Source organism: Myripristis murdjan, chromosome 13, assembly GCF_902150065.1.
Source record: "Myripristis murdjan chromosome 13, fMyrMur1.1, whole genome shotgun sequence".
Classification (NCBI taxonomy): Eukaryota; Metazoa; Chordata; class Actinopteri; order Holocentriformes; family Holocentridae; genus Myripristis; species Myripristis murdjan.
This window is the reverse complement of record NC_043992.1, coordinates 4,149,356-4,168,598: the sequence shown is the minus strand read 5'-3', so window position 1 is coordinate 4,168,598 and position 19,243 is coordinate 4,149,356. Positions and strand designations below refer to the sequence as shown.

The following is a 19,243-nucleotide window of genomic DNA, read 5'->3' as shown; positions in this document are numbered from 1 at the left end:
GCTCAGCAACAAAAAAATGTCACTCTCACCACAGTCCATCATCACAGTTAATAAAAGAGTGGTGCTGGATTTCATTTCTTGAATTGGTGGCTGTGGTAAACGTGTTGAGACCGAGGGCAAGAAGGCAGAAAAGGGCTTTGACTGAAGCATTCTCTCTCTCTCTCTCTCTCTCTCTCTCTCTCTCTCTCTCTCTTCTCTCTACCCCTCTCTCCCTCTCTCCAGTCGTTGGTTGCCTTCCCCAAGCTGAAGAGACAAGTTCTGTCCTACGACCCCCCGGTCAGCTCGCCCAAAGATTTCACCGACAGCACGCTCTTCTACGTCAACCAGGAGTTCTCACTCATGTACGCCAAACTCCTCTTTCTCAAAATAGATAAACACATGAATAGCAGACAGAAAAACTCCTCTCTGGAAAGTGCAGCCTGGAAGTTTTTTAAGCTTTACTTTGTATTTCAGAAGTTAAGACATTTAGGGGTTTGGACCTATTCAAGTCACCATTCATCTTTTCTTTTTTTTTTTTTTTTTGACCTAAATTGTGTCGTAATGTATTCAAGTACACATGTCTAGTCATATTAAAGGTGTCTAAATATAGGAAATAAAATTCACTCATTTGTTTATGATTGTAGATGTTTAACGGAGAAACTGCTATCAGATCTGCTAACTTTGTTTGGGCTGTTAAAGTTAATATATTTTCCAGAATTCATTTACTGGCTCCAATTAACAGGGTTCGTGCAAGTTGACGCCGCACCTAACAACATCTCTTGTGCTGTGTTGCGTTTGTGATTTTACAGCAAAAACTCCAAAGTCCAGAAGCGGGGGAAGATCAACTTGATTGGTCGCCTTCAGCTGACCACGGAGCGAATGAGAGAGGAGGAGAACGAAGGCATCGTTCAGCTCAGAATACTCAGAACTCAGGTGTGGAGATAAGACGTCAAAAACCCCGTGTCTGATCTTGTTTTATTTATTATTACTGTAACTGCTTTTGATCTGACTTACTCTTTACCACCTGGTCCTTTAATTTATCCTTTCATACACTGTTGTTGGTTTTTACTTTTCGACACCATTGTTAATGAGGATGCTTTTTTTGAGGTAAAAGAAAGGTTTAATAACAATATGATAAAAACAGTACTAATATTTAGACAGTGTAAAGTTACAGGAAATAGTTAATAATTCATATTATAAATATAAGGCCTTAAAAGTCATCAAAGAGAAATTTGAATTTATGAGGTCTTCATTTCAGCAGGAGACATTTTGTCTCTCTTGATTTTCTTTATCAGTCTATTTTTCTCTCTTACACTCCAAAAATCAACTGAACAGCTTTTATTCTGTCTGACGAATCATAATTGCTGATTACAGTGGTCCCTCGCTATAACGCGGTTCACCTTTCGCGGCCTCGCAGTTTCACCGATTTTTTTAGTGCAATTTTGCATGCTTTTTTTTTTTTTTTTTTAAACAGCGCAATGTGTTCTGCGTCCTGATTGGCTAAGGGACTGTAGCCCATTGTCAATCAGTCTCCTCCGTGCCGTGTCTCCTGTACAGTACAGAATGCGTTCATTCTATAATACTGGACTTATTTTTCTACGAAGGTTTGAACTTTGAGAGTTTAAACAAGAGAGAAAAGTGAGAAAATGTTAATGCCTGTCTGAGGAAAGTGTATAAAGTGTGTAGTGAGGGGGTTTACAGCCTTAAAACATCTAGAATAATTGTAAAAAATAAAGCTGACTACTTCGCGGATTCCGCCTATTGCGGGTTATTTTTAGAATGTAACTCCCGTGATAAACGAGGGACCACTGTGTTGTTAAATGACAAAGTTAAGGTTGTCATGTCGAGTGCGTGCAGCCTGTATGAGGTGTTGCTCTGCCATGTCCCTCCTGCAGGAGGCCATCATCCAGATCATGAAGATGAGGAAGAGGATCAGCAACGCCCAGCTGCAGACGGAGCTGGTGGAGATCCTGAAGAACATGTTCCTGCCCCAGAAGAAGATGATCAAGGAGCAAATCGAGTGGCTCATCGAGCACAAATACATCAAGCGGGACGAGGCGGACATCAACACCTTCATCTACATGGCCTAGAGGGCGGGGAAGGCGGGAGAGCTTTCCTGCTCTGGATTTTTTTGTACACCTGGCCCGCGACCGAAGCTTTAAACACTTTGAAGAAGGACGAGAGGTTGCGTTTTGAGGGAGATCTGGAGGAGGAAGTTGTGTCGGAAGAGAAAAGTGACAATGACAAGTAGGGATTACATTGAAGGGACAAGGAAAAGAATTTCTGCCTGTGGAAGAGGAGGGAGAAGTGTGTCTTTCTTGTGTGTGTGTTTGTGTGTGTGTGTGTGTGTGTGTGTGTGTGTGTGTGAGAGAGAGAGACGGCCGGCAGTCGTTGTTGAAGTCATGACGAGGCGTGGCGCTGGGTCGTCGGACTGGCTGCTGTCTCTGACGCCCTCTAGTGTTGAGCGGAGGAGAGGGACGGCAGTGCGTGCCATCTGCCAGCAGCTCAGAAGAAATGATTAGTGACATAATTCAATTAAATACTTCCTGCCTTACTTTTGTTAGCGACAGACTGCAGAGGAGGAGGAGGAGATGGAACTAGCTGATATCAATCTTTTGCTTTCCGCAGCTGCCGCCTGTGGCCGTTTTGCGTCCCTCCCATTGAGCGTTTGTTTAATTTCGACTGGGAACGCAAAAAAAAGGCGCCAGTGAAAGCTACCTATGAGGAGGAGAGGACATGGAGAGACTAGTCGATACTACCGAGGAGTATTTTGCCAAATGTGTGTGTGTGTGTGTGTGTGTTTGCGTGCATGGGGAGCGTTTGGCCTTTTAAGTGTGTGTGTGTATGTATGTGTGTGTGTGTGTGTGTGTGTGTGTGTGTGCTTGTGTGTACTTTTCAACAGCATGCTGCTCTCTGAAATGTTTTTGTTCATTGGAGGATCTGTCACGTTTGTTAGTGGTTTTGTCTGAAAAGTCCGACCAGGGTGGGAAACTGAAACCAGACGCCACTCAGATGCTGGTAATATTTTGTTTTTGTTTTTGTTTTTGTTTTTGTTTTGTTTGCTGTGGCCGGTAAGCTCGTCAATAGGTAGCCAGCTATTATCTGAAGGCCCTAGTCTATTCTGAAAGTTTATTTTTGCTGTTAAAAGTAAGTGAAATTGTTCTATGAAATTTAGGATATTACTGAACAAAAAGCTACTTTCCCACCCTGGTTCCTCATGACCAGGTACTTGATTATGAAATGAGAAAAAAAAAAAAAAAAACACACTCACACACTGGGTTGAAGCTCCTTTAGTGAGCTTTTTCTTTGTCTTGGTTTTTTCCTTTATGAAAGCATCAATCTTTATTCTGTTTCAGCGCTAGTAGAATGCCATAAAACTGAACCAAATGCAGAACACACACACACTCATACACACACACACACACACACAACATATTTATTTCAGTAAGGGTTAAGATTATGAGCTGTTGTTTTTTTAGTGTGTTCCTGTTACTTAGAGGGCAGTACACAGTATGAACTTTTGGACATAGCCATTATGATGAGCGTGTGTGTGTGTGTGTGTGTGTGTGTGTGTGTGTGGGTGGGTGGGTGTTGCTCCTCTCCTCTGCCTGTCCTGCCTCAGTCCACAGATCCAAAAGACACCACCGTTCTTCTCACCACGTCAGCAAACGTTTAGCCTACTTCCTGACAAACCTAAAAGAAGTCAGTTCTAACTCTTGAATACAACATGACAGAAATTTTGAATGACATCAGCAAAATGACACAAGCTTTTTGAAGAGCGCGGCTGAATCAAAGCAGGCGGTTGTAGACGGCAGTGATAGTCAGGCTGGTTATGATACTAGCCCATTCTCTGGTTATATTATTCTCTCCTGGTTACGTTGAGGCTGTCCGCTGGAATGTTTTGGTCCCCCACAAGTGTTTTCTTGATGGCGAGCAGAGCTTCAGAATCAGTTTTATTCCAACATAAGATATAAACCATTTGACAAAACTGCAAACTCTATGAATGCTGGCACAAAACTACAGAACTCTGATAAACTGTTTTTGAAGGCAAAACTTGTTTTTAAACATATTGAATAATGAATTTAGGGCAGTGTATTTGTCCCAAAATAAATATGTAGCAATTTTGGAATGTAACTCTTCCCTTAGACCAAAAAAGACACTAATATTCTATAATGTTCTAATGCTCTATTCTTAAAATCAACACTATTTATTTTTTCACCAAGTGAAATCATCTCGTCTGCAGAGTTCTTATAGCATGGAAAATTAACTTGGTCATTTGAAATGTGGCGTGTAATATTCTGCAGTCGGGCAGGAACTGAAAATGTTGGGGGGAAAAAAATTGCCTTGGGTTTCAGTAGAATCACAGCAACACATTTTACCGAGTCACAGAAACAGTAAAGTTCATAAAGCCCTGGCGTTGTGTGGACTCTAACACTGACGATATTGGCGCATAGAGGTCAAAATTATTTCAGAATAACACACTTTAAATAGATTATTTTAACAGCAGCTTCCCTCATGAGCCAAATATAGGCACACAGGGTCTGATGAATTGGAAATGAGAATTTAAAAAAAAAAAAAAAAAGTGTGTATTCTCAGTTTAGCTGCAGTGAGCAACCAGGCGGCAGGTATTTGCTACACATTCACTCTTATGAGAAGAGAACGGCTGAGACATGATAATAATAACAATAACAATAATAACAATAATAATAATAATAATAATAATCTGCAGATGAGGAGTTTCAAAGAGGACCAAGGACTTGCGTTACACACTGTCCTTCAAAAAGTACTATTCATTTTTCACTGTGTGATATTAAGAGATTATCATTTTGGAAATCGCGGTGGAATCAGTTGAACTGTAAACAGGAGCAGGACAGGCAGCGAGGCGGGACGAGAAGAGCACAGTGAATGTGTGGGCTTTAATTTCTCATATTTATTTCATATTTATACAGCAGAATGTCACTTTGAGTAGGGTTGTATATTTTGTTTGTTTTCCCGTCTTCACCCTTCTTCATCCCGTCTTCATATAAGAGTAAGGGTTTCCGCTGTTACCAGTTAATGCATCTGCACAGCCGTGTTGGCATTTTGTTCATTGACATGCACAGCAGTTCTTAATTTACTGAAAGTCATCCCTTGTCATCCCAGCTTTCTGTCACAGAGACAAAATTGTAGCAACAAATTATTCCTATGAAAAATTAGTTCATTTCAGTCATTACAGGGCCTGGATGTCCTTGGTTTTATTTCAAGTGATTGACATAATAAACACACACACACACACACACACACACACACACACAAAATGCCAAATGTGTCTCTTTGCTGTTAACTCAGCTCTGTGTGGTGAAGCCCTGCTAGCTCAGACAAAGCAAACTCCCATCAGTCACATTATGCAGTTATTTTCCTGGTGTACACACCTGGGTCAGATATTATTTTGGAAATGATTCGCAGAGTTTGTTTGAAATTGCCTGTTGTCCTTTGAGAGAGACAAAGGAGAGAGTTTCAGTAAGTTAACGCTGTTTCAATGTCAGTAGTCCAGACTTTCAGTGGTCAGCAGCTTGTTTGACAGTCTCTGTAATGTCTTGATGATGTGCTTTCACCTGCAAGTTAAAACAAACGCTACTAATAATTTCTCTCATCCAAGTCTGTCTGTCCAGGGAGCATCCCACTGCCTGGCAGTCGGTGTCTGCCCACCTTTAAAGGTAACATCTGCCCTAACACACTGAACTGATGATGTACTTTGCATTTCTAGGTCTATTTTGTCGTTTGATATTTTTTTCTTATTCCCAATTAGGCCCAATTGTAGACGTCTTGATGTTATGTCCAGATATTTCCAGCACAGCTGCAGGGGACTTTGTTAGCCGAAAGTGCTCCAGTAATCTCAAACACCAAAGTAAACGTCAGGTTTTGGTGTTGGTCTCTCACAATCAAAAACTTATGGCTTCTTTTTGAAGCCGCCACTTTGCACCGATGTTCAACAATCACACCGGGAGAAATCCATGGTAGAAAAGGACAGATAGAGCAGCAGGCAGTGCAGCCGTGATGCATGATGGGTTCTGCCCCAGTCCTCACAAACGAGTTAGCTAGCTGAAACTGTGTGGCTGAAAGCGTCAGGTTGAAAGTCATTCTGTGAAATGTGGAGCATCACTAACTGAGGTCCTGTAGATGGAGAGGAGGCGGGTGGAGGGAAGATAGATCCTCTGAAAAGGTAAACTGTAACACTTCAGCGCAAAATAACTCCTGAAATGCAATGAATATCACAGACTGGGGATTTCTAACTGTAAACGAGTGGGTTTCTGCTATTATAATGCATAATAGTCAAACAGTTTGCACCTTTTTGGCTTTTATTTCCGTATTTATGCCACTGATACTAATGGGTCCATGTCAAAAGCCCTGACCTGAGACAGATGGTATTTCCATGGCTCATTTTAGCCTGCACACGAGTCAGACCAGTGGTTTGCCAGAGAATTAGAAGACAAAAACCTGTTAGAGCATCGGTTTAGTTTGTTTTCCTGTGATCGTAGCTGGCACGGTGAAACTCCACCGCCCTGGAAAGGAAAATCAAAAGGCTTTGTGACACTTTGTGCAAGTACATTTTCACTCTGTCCTGACAGACAGCAGCTCGGTCTCTGAGGGTGAGTGGGGTTTAAGTTTCATGCTGTAGTGTCTCTACTGACACACACACTCTCTCCTTGTTTTTTTTTTTTTGTTTGTTTGTTTGTTTCCCTAGGTCTTGACAGTTTGTTGTGACATGAACTTTTGCACTGACTAGCTTCGACAGACCTCAGCCGTGTCTGGAAGCTCTGACACTCTGTTGTCGACACGTCCATCTGTCTAATTTAGAACAACTTATCGCTGTTGTCACGAAAACCTCATGTGTAACTCCAGTTTGGATGACTTTCATGTTTTACAATTAAAAGTTGTAGAGCTCCTTCAGGAGTTGAGACGGTTCTACAACTCGTGGGCTCATGAAACCCTTAAGGAAAAAAAACATGCAATGAACTCAGAACAAAGCTGGGTTTCTTAGGCCCTGAAACGTTGACATTGAGCACATGCTGGGATTCCACCCAGTTGAAACCGATATTTTCAACACAGCATATGTTAACAACACAACTAACACAAGCATATGTCAGTCTGTTGACCCAAAAGACACACACACGCACACACACGCACGCAGACACAAAGGAAAGTGAGATGTGGTTCAGTTTTTCTGATACAGTCTAATCTGATGGGGCCAAAAAGGACCTTAGCAGCAGTACTTTTTTTTTTTTTATTTTTATTTTTTTTTTATTTAAAGCAGTGTGTTCATTGATCAGACACACTCATCCACAGTCACATACCACATGTGCAGCAGCAGAATAAGCTTCAGTCACACACAACCAACATTTCAAAGGATATGCAAGAGTCAGAGCCTCTCAGCCCTCGACACAGCACACGTTCAGGTGTTTCGCTTTTGCTGTTATTTACAACATACAAAGGCATCACTGAACTTAAAGGTGACCTTGTCTTCAAATACAAGGAGGAATCCTCTTTCACTGCCCTATTATCATTATTATTATTATTATTGTTGTTACATACCATCCGTTTTAAGCCATGTTACACGATAGTTTGACTTGTTATATTCATCTAAAGAATGAGCAGTATTAGCTGGTGAATCTGAACTCTTTCTGTAGCTACTTTTTTTTTCTTTCTCTGTCATGACAAGTCATTTTATCCTGGTCAGAGATGTGGGATTGGACTTGTTGTACTGTCTTGAATGGAGGGTTAAAGAAGCTAAACTGACACGCTGAGCTGAATGTGATTTCTGAGCGTGAGGACCGGGCTCGGACACGGCGGTGGCTCACGGATGTGTGCGGTTACGTGACATGAACTTTGACAGACACTTTGCTCGTTTGAAATGTGTACCCGCCCGTCACCCCCTGGCCTGTGGTGGAAACGTACTCGTAGCCTTGCTTGGTGACAAAACTTGAAAGAAAGCGAATCAATCAGACCCTGAAACCAGTTGAATGTTTGCCACTGCATCAAGTAAAGACGTTAAACTGTGTGTCGTTGAAATGGGAGTAGAATGGTTCAACTACTTTGATGTGCTGCATTGTTTTGTTTTGTTTTTGTTTTTTTGTTTTTAATTATTTTTTAAGTTGAATAATTTATTTCCTGGCAAAATAAAGACTGAACTGTAAAGAGACAGACATCTTTGTTTGACTTTTTTCTTGTTTGTCATGCAGCAGGATACGGGTTTCATCCACTCATCTTCATGTCTTTTTGTATGATTTATTGAGGTTTTCATTTTTTTAACCCTCAACCACATGGGAGTTAAATTCACGATACAGCACATTTAAAAAGAAGGAAAAAAGGTAAATGATGAGATTTATCATGAAAATAGCTTTCAAATGAACCTTTCTATGCTCTTGGACACTGGCTGAGCTATATGTGTTTTATTTCAGCAACATTTTTCTGTGCTGTAACACCATACAGTGTAATGTGTCTGTTGCCTGCTCGGTCACACACTTGTAATCCTTTGCTTTTCCAACCCAGATGTGACTTCTTCTTACAGTGCCCAGCCTCCATGAGAGCAGTGGTGGCTGTCCTTCCTCAGTCAAGCCAGCCTCCCCCTGCAGACTGTGTCACCTGGAAAACCGAGCCCATGTGGTCGGGCCATTTCCAAACAACTGTGACTAGCAGTGTGTTCTTGTCAGGCATCGTTTCTCCCACTGGTGCCAGCTGTTTGTTCAGTTTCATCCCAAATATACCAAGCAGTGTTTGATTGAGTGACTGGCTGGTTAGTTGGGAGATTCAGAATGTAAAGTTCAGGTTACTTGGGATAGGGCTGTCAGATAAATGCCTGCATTACAATGCAAATTATTCATTCCTTTGTCTCTTTGTCTGAGATAACACACTAAATGTTTGACAGTGAATACAGAGGTGTATGGATTCACATGAAGCCTCTGAATGGGGTTTATCAGCCATCTCACTGCAATAACATGTTTGTGCACTCAGGCCCGAACAGACTCCAGAATGCCCAAAAACTGTCAAATCCAAACCTAGTTGTTTTCACACCACAGTCAAATGAACTGGACTGGGTCTCACACCTCTACAGGTGTGGTTCTGTTTGGTTGGGGCTGTAAAGCAGAGGGAAGTTTTCTGAAGATTATAAAAAGGCATGTTATAGGTCCTCAATGTCATCCAAAACAACTAAAGCAAGTTTGTGGAAAATGTTGCTATTTCTTAAATGTTTTATGCATCTAAAAATGCCTGGAGTCAAACTGACCCCAGAGAATACACTTACACACATACACTTTATGGACAAAAGTATTGGTCCACCTCCACATCCCACCTGCAGCAGCTTCTCTGAGCTCCCATTCTAAAACCAATATGGAGTTGGTCCTTTGCAGCAGAACAGCTTCCACTCTTCTGGGAGGCTTTCTGCCAGATGTTGGCATGTCTGTGGGAGTTTCTGCCCGTTCATCCTGAGGAACATTTGTGAGCTCAGACACTGATGTTGGACCAGAGGGCCCGGATGGGGTTGAGGTCGGGGCTCTGTGCGGGCCACTCAAGTTCTTCCACACCAAACTCAGCTGGCCACGCCTTTATGGAGCTGCTTTGTGCACTGGGGCTCAGTCATGCTGGGACAGAAAAGGGCCTTCCTTCCCCAAACTGGTCCCACAAAGCTGGAAGCAGAGAATTGTCCAAAGTGTCTCAGTGAGCTGAAGTGTTAAGATTTCCCTTCAGTGGAACTGAGGGGACGAGGCTGAGCCCAGAAACACCAGCCCTCTCCCTTTCCACCTCTCCAGAGTCCGGCGGCGGCGTGCTTTACACCGTTCTGTCCGCCGCTCGGCGTCATGCTCGGTGATGTGAGGCTGGCGTGCGGCCACTCGGCCATGAAGCTCCCGGCGCTCAGTTTCTGTGCTGATGTTGATGCCAGAGGAGGTTTGGAGCTCTGCAGTTACTGAGGCGGCAGAGCGTCGGCCACTTTTACGCACTGTGAGCCTCGACTTGGCGACCCCGCTCTGTAACTGTACGTGGTGCTGCCCCCTGGTGGCTGAGTCGCTGTGGTTCCTAAACGCTTCCACTTTGCAGTAATCCCACTTCCAGCTGAGGGTGGAATATCTAGGAGGGAAGAAACTTCAGCAGCTGACTTGTTGCAGCGGTGGCATCCTGTTACATTACTATTACAGCAGCACACTGGAACTCAGTGAGCTCTTTAGAACCAGACGTCCTTTCAGTAATGTTTGTAAAGGCAGACTGCATGGCTAGCTGCTGGATTTTATACACCTGTGGCAATGGGACTGAATGAAACACCTGAATTCACCGATTAAGAGCTGTGGCCCAGTACTTTTGTCCATGTAGTGTATCATTGTGTTAATGTCATGTTAACCCACTTGTCCCCATTAAATTAAGAAAAGTCATGAAATATGAAGCGAAAAAAAAAACCCAATGTCAATCATGCATTTAGAGATGTTAATATAGGGTCAAATTGACCCCAAGGACAACAGGAGGGTTAAAAAATAAATACATACATAAACAAAAAAGCACAAGTCAAAGTTGTGACTTAGAAAACACTGGCTAATTACACTAATTGACTCTAAGTGTCTTGGATATATCAAAACATGCAACTTGACACTAAATGCTTCATGCAAAATGTTGCATCATTGTAAGTTTTGAATGCTATTGATATTGTTGCCTTATCAGAAATGACTATATGAATAAATTAAAGACAGGGTTTAATAAATAAATAAATAAATAGATAGATAGATAAATAAAAACCGAGGCCCCACTCCAGGATTGGATTTCAGATGTCATGATATGTCATTGGACCCAGGCTGTTCCATTACCCTGAGCTGTCCCCCTGGCCGGGGAGCTGCAGGACACTTGGATCAGTCAGAAAATAAAACTGCACAGGAAAAACAGGCGCACATCTCGCTGTGACTGATTCACTCAGCTGGCTGGACGGATTAGGATGACTTGTTTATTATAATAGTAATGATTTTCAACCTGCTCGGCTCTATGGCCGTGTCTCTCAGTCCTCTGTGGGACATGTGAGCGCTCCATGTGAGTGCCAAAAATAACAGATTGTGTCTTTAAAAATCTGCTCGTACCATTTGCGGGCTGATAGGGGGGTCGTGGCGGTGGTGATCTTTACAAATCTGGTAGCGTTGTGCTCAAATGAAATGCTTGCCATGAAAATAGCTAAGAAAATGCTTTTTAAAATTCATGTTTAAAAATGACCACGTATCCCCCAGGAAGTTTGGTTGAAATGGCAATGATTAGTTCACAACACACTCCATAAATATCGTCCGCTCCTGCGTTGTCCCGGAAGCGGCGTCATTCAGCCCCAGTGTTTAAGCTCAGTGGAAACTGATTTCTCCGAGTGGTTGTGACTGAAAAAAGAATAGTTTGAGCATCTCAGCAACATTATCCACATTGAATACCAAGTCTTCAAAAGCTAGGTATGTCAGCTTCTGTTTCAGCCGAGTCACGGTGGATTTAAATCGCCTCCCGCGTGTGTTGACATGTTAGCTAGCGTTAGCCTGCTAGCTGAGAATGAAGTGACAACAGCGGCAGGCTTGACACTCGCGGCGCTCCCGCTAACCTGCTGCCAAACAAAAGAAAATTGACGTGCAGACGAGATCACCTGATAATAACACTATAGTTTTTGTAGATGTTGGGGGTTTAACCAGCAGACAAACGCGAGAGCCGTTCATGATGTAGAGGGCTAATACAAACGCGCTAGCTTGTTTTAGCTCACTAGCATCAATCATTAACCAGTCCTTGTTATGCTAGCTAGCCAGCGCCCGGGGGAACTGCGACTTGACTTGAACTTGAATCTTAATCAGTGTAAAGTCGCAGGATGTGATTTCAGTGTTGGGGCTTCGCCATGTGTCATCCACTGCGGCTCCTTGGCAGTATTCTGCCGTAAACCCAGGCTCAGGTCCTTTTAAATGGGACTATTTCTTGCTGCGCTCTTTATTAACTAATGAGTGACACACTGGCCGCCGGTGCACACTTGTCATTGTTGTGTTAGTTTTTGAGACATGGCGTCATGTATCTCACCGACATGACTCAGTGAGGCGGTGAGACACGCCGCTCTGGGTGGACAGGTAGCTGGCTCTGGAGCTCGCCCCGGCCGGCCTCCTGTCGTTTTAGACCCGGAGCCGCCCGGTGCCATTCCGGCTCACAGGGACCGAGGCAGCGGTGCTGTGGCCTCAGGCAGGTCAGCTGTCTGCCGGTTACACGATGAAGCAGCAGGTCGTTTGGTCGCAGCCCAGTGGAGGGCCGGGGCTTATCATATCAGCATTAACCGGCTGACCTTTAGGGAGTCACGCGAGGCGCGTGATAGCCGCTCGCACGTTTCCCCCAGCCTCGCTCTGCAGTCTGGATGGACGGGCCACCGAACTCCATTTAAAAAGCCTGGCATTACAAAGCTGCCAGGCTCACCAGCAAATGCATGTCTGTTACAAAGGACTCGACTCTGTCTTTAGTGTTTGAGCCCGCTCTTGTAACTTCGGGCTTATAGACAGTGCAAAGTTAACTTCTGCGATTTAATAAAAAGTCTCACTTCATGTCCTGCTACATTTGCAAATAAGCAATACGTTAACTGTAGTGTAGCGACGGATTTATTAATTTGTTGGTGTTGTTGTTATAAAGCGAGTTGGGCTGACATTCTCTCCCCACAGTCTCTCAGTGCTGATGACAGCTGGCTGATTATGTGTCATTTATCTGCAGGGCCAAACACGGGACTGGCTGACATCAATGCAGTATCACAAACGCTGAACAAATTTGTAAGTAGCTCTGCAAATCTTTAACTTTCAGCAGGTTAATGCTTTATCCAGAATTTTTTTTTATGGTACTGCTGCTACACTTTTGGCAGAAATGCACTATTATTGATCAGTTAAAATTACTGTCAGGAAGCATTTGAGCAGTAGATGTTAAACATCACCATTGCTTTGCCAGTGATGTTTTATCAAATTGTTCTGCTGTGACGTTTACTTACAATGTCTGCATTTTCCCTTTTTCATTATAGAGTCTGATAGATTTGAATGGACAAGACAGACAGAAAAACACAGGTATTGCATACACCCCCCAAGTTTTAATTGTGTATAGCTGATTGATTTTTGGCTTAGAGGTGTGTGTTAGTGGATGAGGAGAGGGTTTGTTTTTTTCCTCTGTTCCCTGCCAACTCATGCCCGTGTTTGTTCTCCAGGTCCAGCCGAGCTAGTGAAGCCCCGAGAAGATTCAGTGATGGTGCCTGTTAAGAAGAGAAAGTTCCCCGGTACAGATGACCAAGAGCTCAGGAAGCGTAAAATTACAAAGTAAAGACACACACACACACACACACACACACACACACACACACACCTCCCCTGCTCTGTATTTGTGTCCACCTGTCTCCAGTCTACATCCTGTCTTTCCCTCAGGTGTAATCATTTGTGCTTTCTACTGCAGATCTGGTCTGCAGAATGTTTGTCCAACGTTTTTTAATGATTAGCTCCAGAGACATAGAGGCTAAATTTTGGAGGGGACTGTCGTTGGCTGAGTCATGTGGTAGCCTGGAAAGGGCTGGGACTGATTAGGATAGCAGGGTTGTCTTACACCTGGCAGCAGACGTTGTCAACCCCTCACCTTCTCATTTTCCCCTAGTGTATGTGTGTGTCTGTGTATCTGTGTTGGTGGGAATGTGTGACATGTCTGAATAGCAGACGGTGCTAACATTGCATTCAGGGAGAAGGGAGGAGTGCAGTCCTGGCAGGTGTGTGTGTGTGTGTGTGTATGTGTATGTGTGTGTGTATGTGTGTGTGTGCGCTTTGAGGTGTAGGGGAAATGCAGCACTCAGCACATATTTTTCCTCTTAAAGGCAGGCTGTGCTGTTTCAAAGGGGAGGTCAACTTATCTTGTTATAATGAAGCAGAAAGTGATGAATTTTAAAAAGAATATAAGTTGGAAATGCCTCGGGAGTTCAGGACAACTCTTTACCTGACAGTAATCCAAATTATAAGAGCATTTTGCTCCATTGCTTATGCTCATGTGTACATTTGAACGCAAAACATCAGCAACAACATTTAATTTTGTCTTTTACATCTCGTCTCTTTGTCTTCCTAAATTTTATGTATAACATGTTGAATGACCTTGTGTTTCAAAGATGCTATATAAATAAACTTACCTTGCCTTGTGGCTGCTTGCTTAAAAAACAACAACAAAAAAAAAAAACAATCAACATTAATATTTGCCACCAATTGAAATCCAGAAGTTAGCCCACTTCCATGGCTGCTGCTCTTTGCAGTGGCAACGATGCACGTAAAAATGGCTGCCGCTTCAACCACGCTGCTGTGTTGATATGAATAGGAAACACTGTATGGCAGTGACAAGATTTTCATAATTCTGTGCTAACAATACAGATAAAATGGGAAGTTTCAATGTTACACTCTCTGGTAGGTAAAAAAAAACAACAACAACATGTTTGGTGATATCATCTGAAGGGTTTGTCAGTCCCATAACATGCAGCAGTTGCCTGTCTGTTTTGGTTTTATCACTCATTCTTATCTAATAGTTGAAACTGTTTTGCAAAAATGAGCTGAAGAGTGATTCCCCTGCTCTAGGTGGAATGAAAGCTGTGGTTTGTGTTCCAGTTTCACACGACCTCAGATCCGTGGATCCAGGCTGATCAGCGGAGAGAAGCCGTTCTCCAATAAGAAGTGCCTGGCCTGGTTCCACGAGTACGCTGGCCCAGACGATGTAGTCGGTCCAGAGGGTATGGAGAAGTTCTGTGAGGACATTGGCGTGGAACCAGAGAACGTGAGTGCCCTGACTCAGACACGTCCACTCCATACTGTATTGTTATGTTGTGAACGAAATGCTTCTGTTTTTTGTTACTTGTCTGACCCTGTTTTGGTTATCATGTGAGTTGTACCCTTTAAAGCCATGCCCTTTGGGGATTTCCTTCATATGTCTGGAGGGGGAAATTAGTGAGTGTTTTTGTCACATTGTCCTGAGCAGTGTGTGTAGTTTTCCTGTACACCATTGTTGAATGAAAGGAGAGGAAACATTGATTTTGTTGCTGCTATATTTAACTTCTGATTTGCTAAGCCCACTGTTTTTTCTGACCACCTAAAGGATAATGACCCCCAGAAATATAATCCACGGCATTCTGCAATCCTGTTGTTTGCAGAGGTCTTCTGAAATCAAATTAATATGATTATTTATTTATGTGCAAGTTGCTCCAAATCACATTCTGTTGCTCCTGCATTTGCATCACCGCTGTTTTTATGTTCTCAAAGCAGCTCACTTACAATTCAGGGAACCTTTTGGAAAGGAGTAGGCAGTGTGATGATGTTTTTCCAGGAGTGAATGATAATCTCTCTCACTCACCCCCACACACCAGATGTTGATTTTATGTTTTGGCCAGAATGAAATTCACCTGCCTGTGTCTGTCTCTCTTGCAGATTATCATGTTAGTTTTAGCGTGGCTGCTAGAAGCAGCGAGTATGGGTTTCTTCACAAAAGAGGAGTGGCTCAGGGGAATGACCTTACTACAGTAAGTCAGCCTTTATTTTACCACCTCGTTTCTGGTCATGTGACACTTCTTCATGTGTTTCCTGCCAACTGTTCTTTTGACAAGCTCAGTCTGATCGTCTTGTTTTGGAGGAAATAAAGCTGACTCAGCGAGGACTAACTCACCATCTGGTTCAATACTGTCCATCAGAAACCCACCATGTCTTCCTCATACACACACACACACACACACACACACAATCCCTTGTCTCCATTGTTTGTGTTACATTTGAAGTTCTCACATGTCATGAGGATGTTTGTCGATGACACGTTAATTTGACCAGTAAATAAATCAGTGAGAGATGATTTGAGACCCATGTCAAAGGTGAGAAAATTGACTTGAAATGTAAACAGAAGCAGCACATGTGATGGACCTGAGACACACCTGTGAGTGGGATTGGTGAGGACATGTTTAAGGCTGAAACGGGTCATATGGAGAAAAGGGGTTAAACCTGAGCTTAGCTCGCAACATGACAGCCAGTAGTTTGATGTTGCTGTCAGACATGGTGTCCTCCCAGCTGTCAGCACACAGGAGAGAAACTGTTGCCTTGTGACACCTGTTTAACCGGGTCGCCCTGCAGGTGCGACTGCACAGAGAGGTTACGGAGCAAAATGGACTACCTGCGCTGTGAACTCAACGACTCCGCAGTCTTCAAGAACATCTACAGATATGCCTTTGACTTCGCCAGGGTGAGCGTTTCATCTGAGCTAAACTGGTTTGTCAGTCTCTCAGTAATGACATTCAGTGAATCTTCTTATACATGAGCGATCATGAATCGTAACATTCACCCCTGTGGTGACATCCGGCCTCCTTGTGATGTGGCAAACACGTTCTCTTTGTGCTTCTACCTGTTTTGGTACAATTCAGCAAAGGGTCTCTTAGAAAATGATAATGGATGTGGACACTTTTCACTGCACATCTGTCCAGTGTCCGGGAAAGCTCCGCAGAGCCCAAACACTGCAGAGATCCTGAAAACCTGAGAATTAGACTGACCACCCGCCTCCTGCTCACTCTCACACTGACTTGTTGTTTTAACCCCCCTGCCCACACACCCACCCACACACACACACACACCCCACCTCCATCCTCTTCTCGTGTCCCCCCCTTCAGGATAAAAGCCAGAGGAGTTTGGACATGGACACGGCCAAGTCCATGCTGGCCTTGCTGCTGGAGAGGAGTTGGCCTCTCTTCCCGGTCTTCCAGCAGTTTCTGGAGGTATCTCTCTCTCTCTCTCTCTCTCTCTCCCTCTCCCTCTCCCTCTCCCTCTCCCTGTCCAGGGAAGAACATTCCAGATAGAGAAAGTCAAGCACTTTCAAAAATCATGGAATATTATGGAATTTTGTCAGATACAGTTTATAAAAAAAAAAAAATCAGTAACTAGTTATTCAAAAAATCAGGGGTTTCCCTGCCATTATATTAATTATTAAACCGAGCAAAAACAAAACAAACCTGTGCTGAGGGTGTGTACTGTGTTTTGGCGTCATTTACGGGCACACTGCTGCAGCTTCTGTCCCCTGACTGCCGTCTGTCTGTGTCTCACCAAGGAGGAACTATTGAAGCACTTTTTTGTTTTTAAAAAGTGCAGTTTTGTGTTGCATATGTACTGATATTCATTACATTTTGAATATTTTCTTATTGAATTGTTCTGTAAGTTGGGCAGAATCTAAGAGGCTAAAATCAGTGTGAGCAGATGTGGCTGAGCAGCCCTCCCACATAAATCGTGTTGTGTAAACACTGCAGTGTAGCTGAACTGGCATCCAGTTACAGACACCGCTCTCTCCCCTCCTCTCTCCCACAGCAATCCAAGTACAAGGGCATGAACAAAGACCAGTGGTACAATGTGTTGGAGTTCAGCAGGACCATCAAGGAGGACCTCAGCAACTACGATGAAGACGGAGCTTGTGAGTATGGATGATGTGCATTTTCACTAATTTCACTGACATTTAAACAGGAGTTCTGCGGGACGCCCTGGCAGCTCATGTGATAGAGCACATGCCACTTGTCAAGGCTAAGGGGCTGACTGCAGCGGCCCGGGTTCGAATCTGAAACCAGGCCCTATTAAAAAAGCAGAAATGACAAAAGATTGTATTTAAATGGCAATTTGGTATGTAACAACTAGTCTAACATTAAGAATTTTTCAGAAATCAGGCCCCACTGTATCTGTATAGTGTAACGTGGTCAGATAAAAGATGTGTAGTAATAGCCATTCAAATATCTAAAGGCAGAATGAGCAGGATTTGTCGGTTTTGGTTTTTAACTACAGCAGTCAAAGTTGCCCCCTCCTCCATGGCGACATTAACCGCCGGCAGTGATGTTTTACATTTTGGGTGGTCATTTCATTCCATTGCCATCCTAGGAAATGAAAACTTGCTGCCAGCATTTAGCTTAGCCAGGGAGGAGAGGCCAACTTTGAATTTGTCCCACCGGGTCCTGCTGTCCAACAGAAGACAGGCCAACAGCACGTCTCTCTCTCTCTCTCTCTCTGTGCAGGGCCAGTGCTGCTAGACGAGTTTGTGGAATGGCAGAAGGCTCGGTCGGTGTCGTAGCGGACGGCGTCTCAGTGCCACGCCACCAAGAGGGAGAAAGAGGGAGAGGAGATCGAGACGAAAAAAAAAAAACACACTCTCCACTGTCGTTTTTTTAAATTTGAAAAAAAGCAAAACAATGGTTACACTTCTCATCCACGCTACTGGACTGCAAACATGTGCGCACACACACACACACACACACACACACACACACACACCTCTGGAGTACATAACCATTCCCATGGACTACAACACACACACTCCTCAGCAGAACCGGCCTGTTTGCATCCTCAGCCGGTCGTTGGAGCCCTTTTTCTCTCACCAAAGAGACTTTTTACAGTTTTAATTTGGGGGGAGTTAAAAAAAAAAAGTTCCTAAAATGATATAAAAATTAAAAAATGAAGTGAGAGGAGGGACTGTTTTTTTTTCATATTTCATTTGTGGCCACAGTTTATACTCAGTGTTAAGACCAGCTGCAGAATTTATTTGTAATTCTTTTTTTCAGTCTTAACTTGTATTGTTTTTGGAGAAATAAAGAAAGAGGAAATGGAATTGTAACGACTTGTTTCATTTTTCTTTTGAAATGAAATCTCGACATTTACAAAACCACGTGTACATTGTAGAATTTGTGTACCTTCTTGACATTTCTTGAAACGGGAATTTTAGTTCATTGATGGCTTAAGTTGTGTAAATTCAGCTTTTTTGTGATCATTATTTCTAATATGTGCAGTGATCAGTCGTCCTCAGGTACCAACTGTGTATTAATTGTTTTTTGCTGATCGGGAAGCATTGACGGCATGAATTCTCCTCCCTGATGTGTCACCAGAGGCCTGGATAGTTTGGTCAGGGTGCAGTGAGCACACTGTTACTGCCACATTTCATTAGCCTGATTTTAAGGCTCCATTATTTCTATTACACCCCACTCCATTATTCAGAAGGTGTTTGTGTGTTTCATGGGTGTGGGATCAAGCTAATTATTGATTGCAAATATGTAACAGCTCCATCTGCTGGATGCTTGTTCTAGTCAGATGCACCAACAGTCTGCAGGACTAAGCTGTTCTGTTCTTCAGTGTGTGGCAGGATGTTGTGGTTATTTCTGCTGATAAATGCATGAACCTGCTGCAGGAGGAGTTTGCACCACAGGACCACACCTGTTCCTGTTCCTCAGAGGTCCTGCAGCCGTGCACAGCACCTC

General features: G+C 43.4%; 2 protein-coding genes across 3 annotated transcripts in view; both read left to right on the top strand.

Annotated features, from left to right (window-relative positions):
- Positions 1-8,162, top strand: part of LOC115369979 (cullin-5) — a 28,322-nt gene extending 20,160 nt beyond the window's left edge. The window contains exons 17-20 of one of the 2 annotated variants that reach the window (XR_003929210.1): positions 223-341; positions 789-912; positions 1,875-5,675; positions 6,704-8,162. Coding sequence is in view for 1 of the 2 variants with exons in the window: in XM_030066743.1 (XP_029922603.1) it covers positions 223-341; positions 789-912; positions 1,875-2,069 (438 nt within the window). In the remaining variant the exon portion in view is untranslated. Of the gene's footprint in view, positions 1-222; positions 342-788; positions 913-1,874 lie in introns of both variants that reach the window. The other variant, XM_030066743.1, reaches the window with a different exon arrangement.
- A 3,103-nt stretch (positions 8,163-11,265) lies between these two features.
- On the top strand, positions 11,266-18,406 carry dcun1d5 (DCN1, defective in cullin neddylation 1, domain containing 5 (S. cerevisiae)). Its single transcript, XM_030067708.1, has 10 exons — positions 11,266-11,420; positions 12,697-12,752; positions 12,995-13,037; positions 13,175-13,283; positions 14,598-14,763; positions 15,411-15,502; positions 16,101-16,209; positions 16,631-16,735; positions 17,319-17,421; positions 18,011-18,406. Exons 4-10 carry the CDS (start codon positions 13,213-13,215, stop codon positions 18,064-18,066), a joined length of 702 nt encoding a protein of 233 aa, XP_029923568.1. The 5' UTR covers positions 11,266-11,420; positions 12,697-12,752; positions 12,995-13,037; positions 13,175-13,212; the 3' UTR covers positions 18,067-18,406.
- Positions 18,407-19,243: the final 837 nt, after the last annotated feature.

Bases quoted from the DNA above. Each gene is read 5' to 3' on its own strand.
- dcun1d5 (XM_030067708.1), top strand. From the start codon at position 13,213: ATGGTGCCTGTTAAGAAGAGAAAGTTCCCCGGTACAGATGACCAAGAG. The intron at 13,284-14,597 runs GTAAAGACACAC...TTTGTGTTCCAG, and splicing joins AGGAAGCGTAAAATTACAAA to TTTCACACGACCTCAGATCC. The intron at 14,764-15,410 runs GTGAGTGCCCTG...TCTCTCTTGCAG, and splicing joins TTGGCGTGGAACCAGAGAAC to ATTATCATGTTAGTTTTAGC.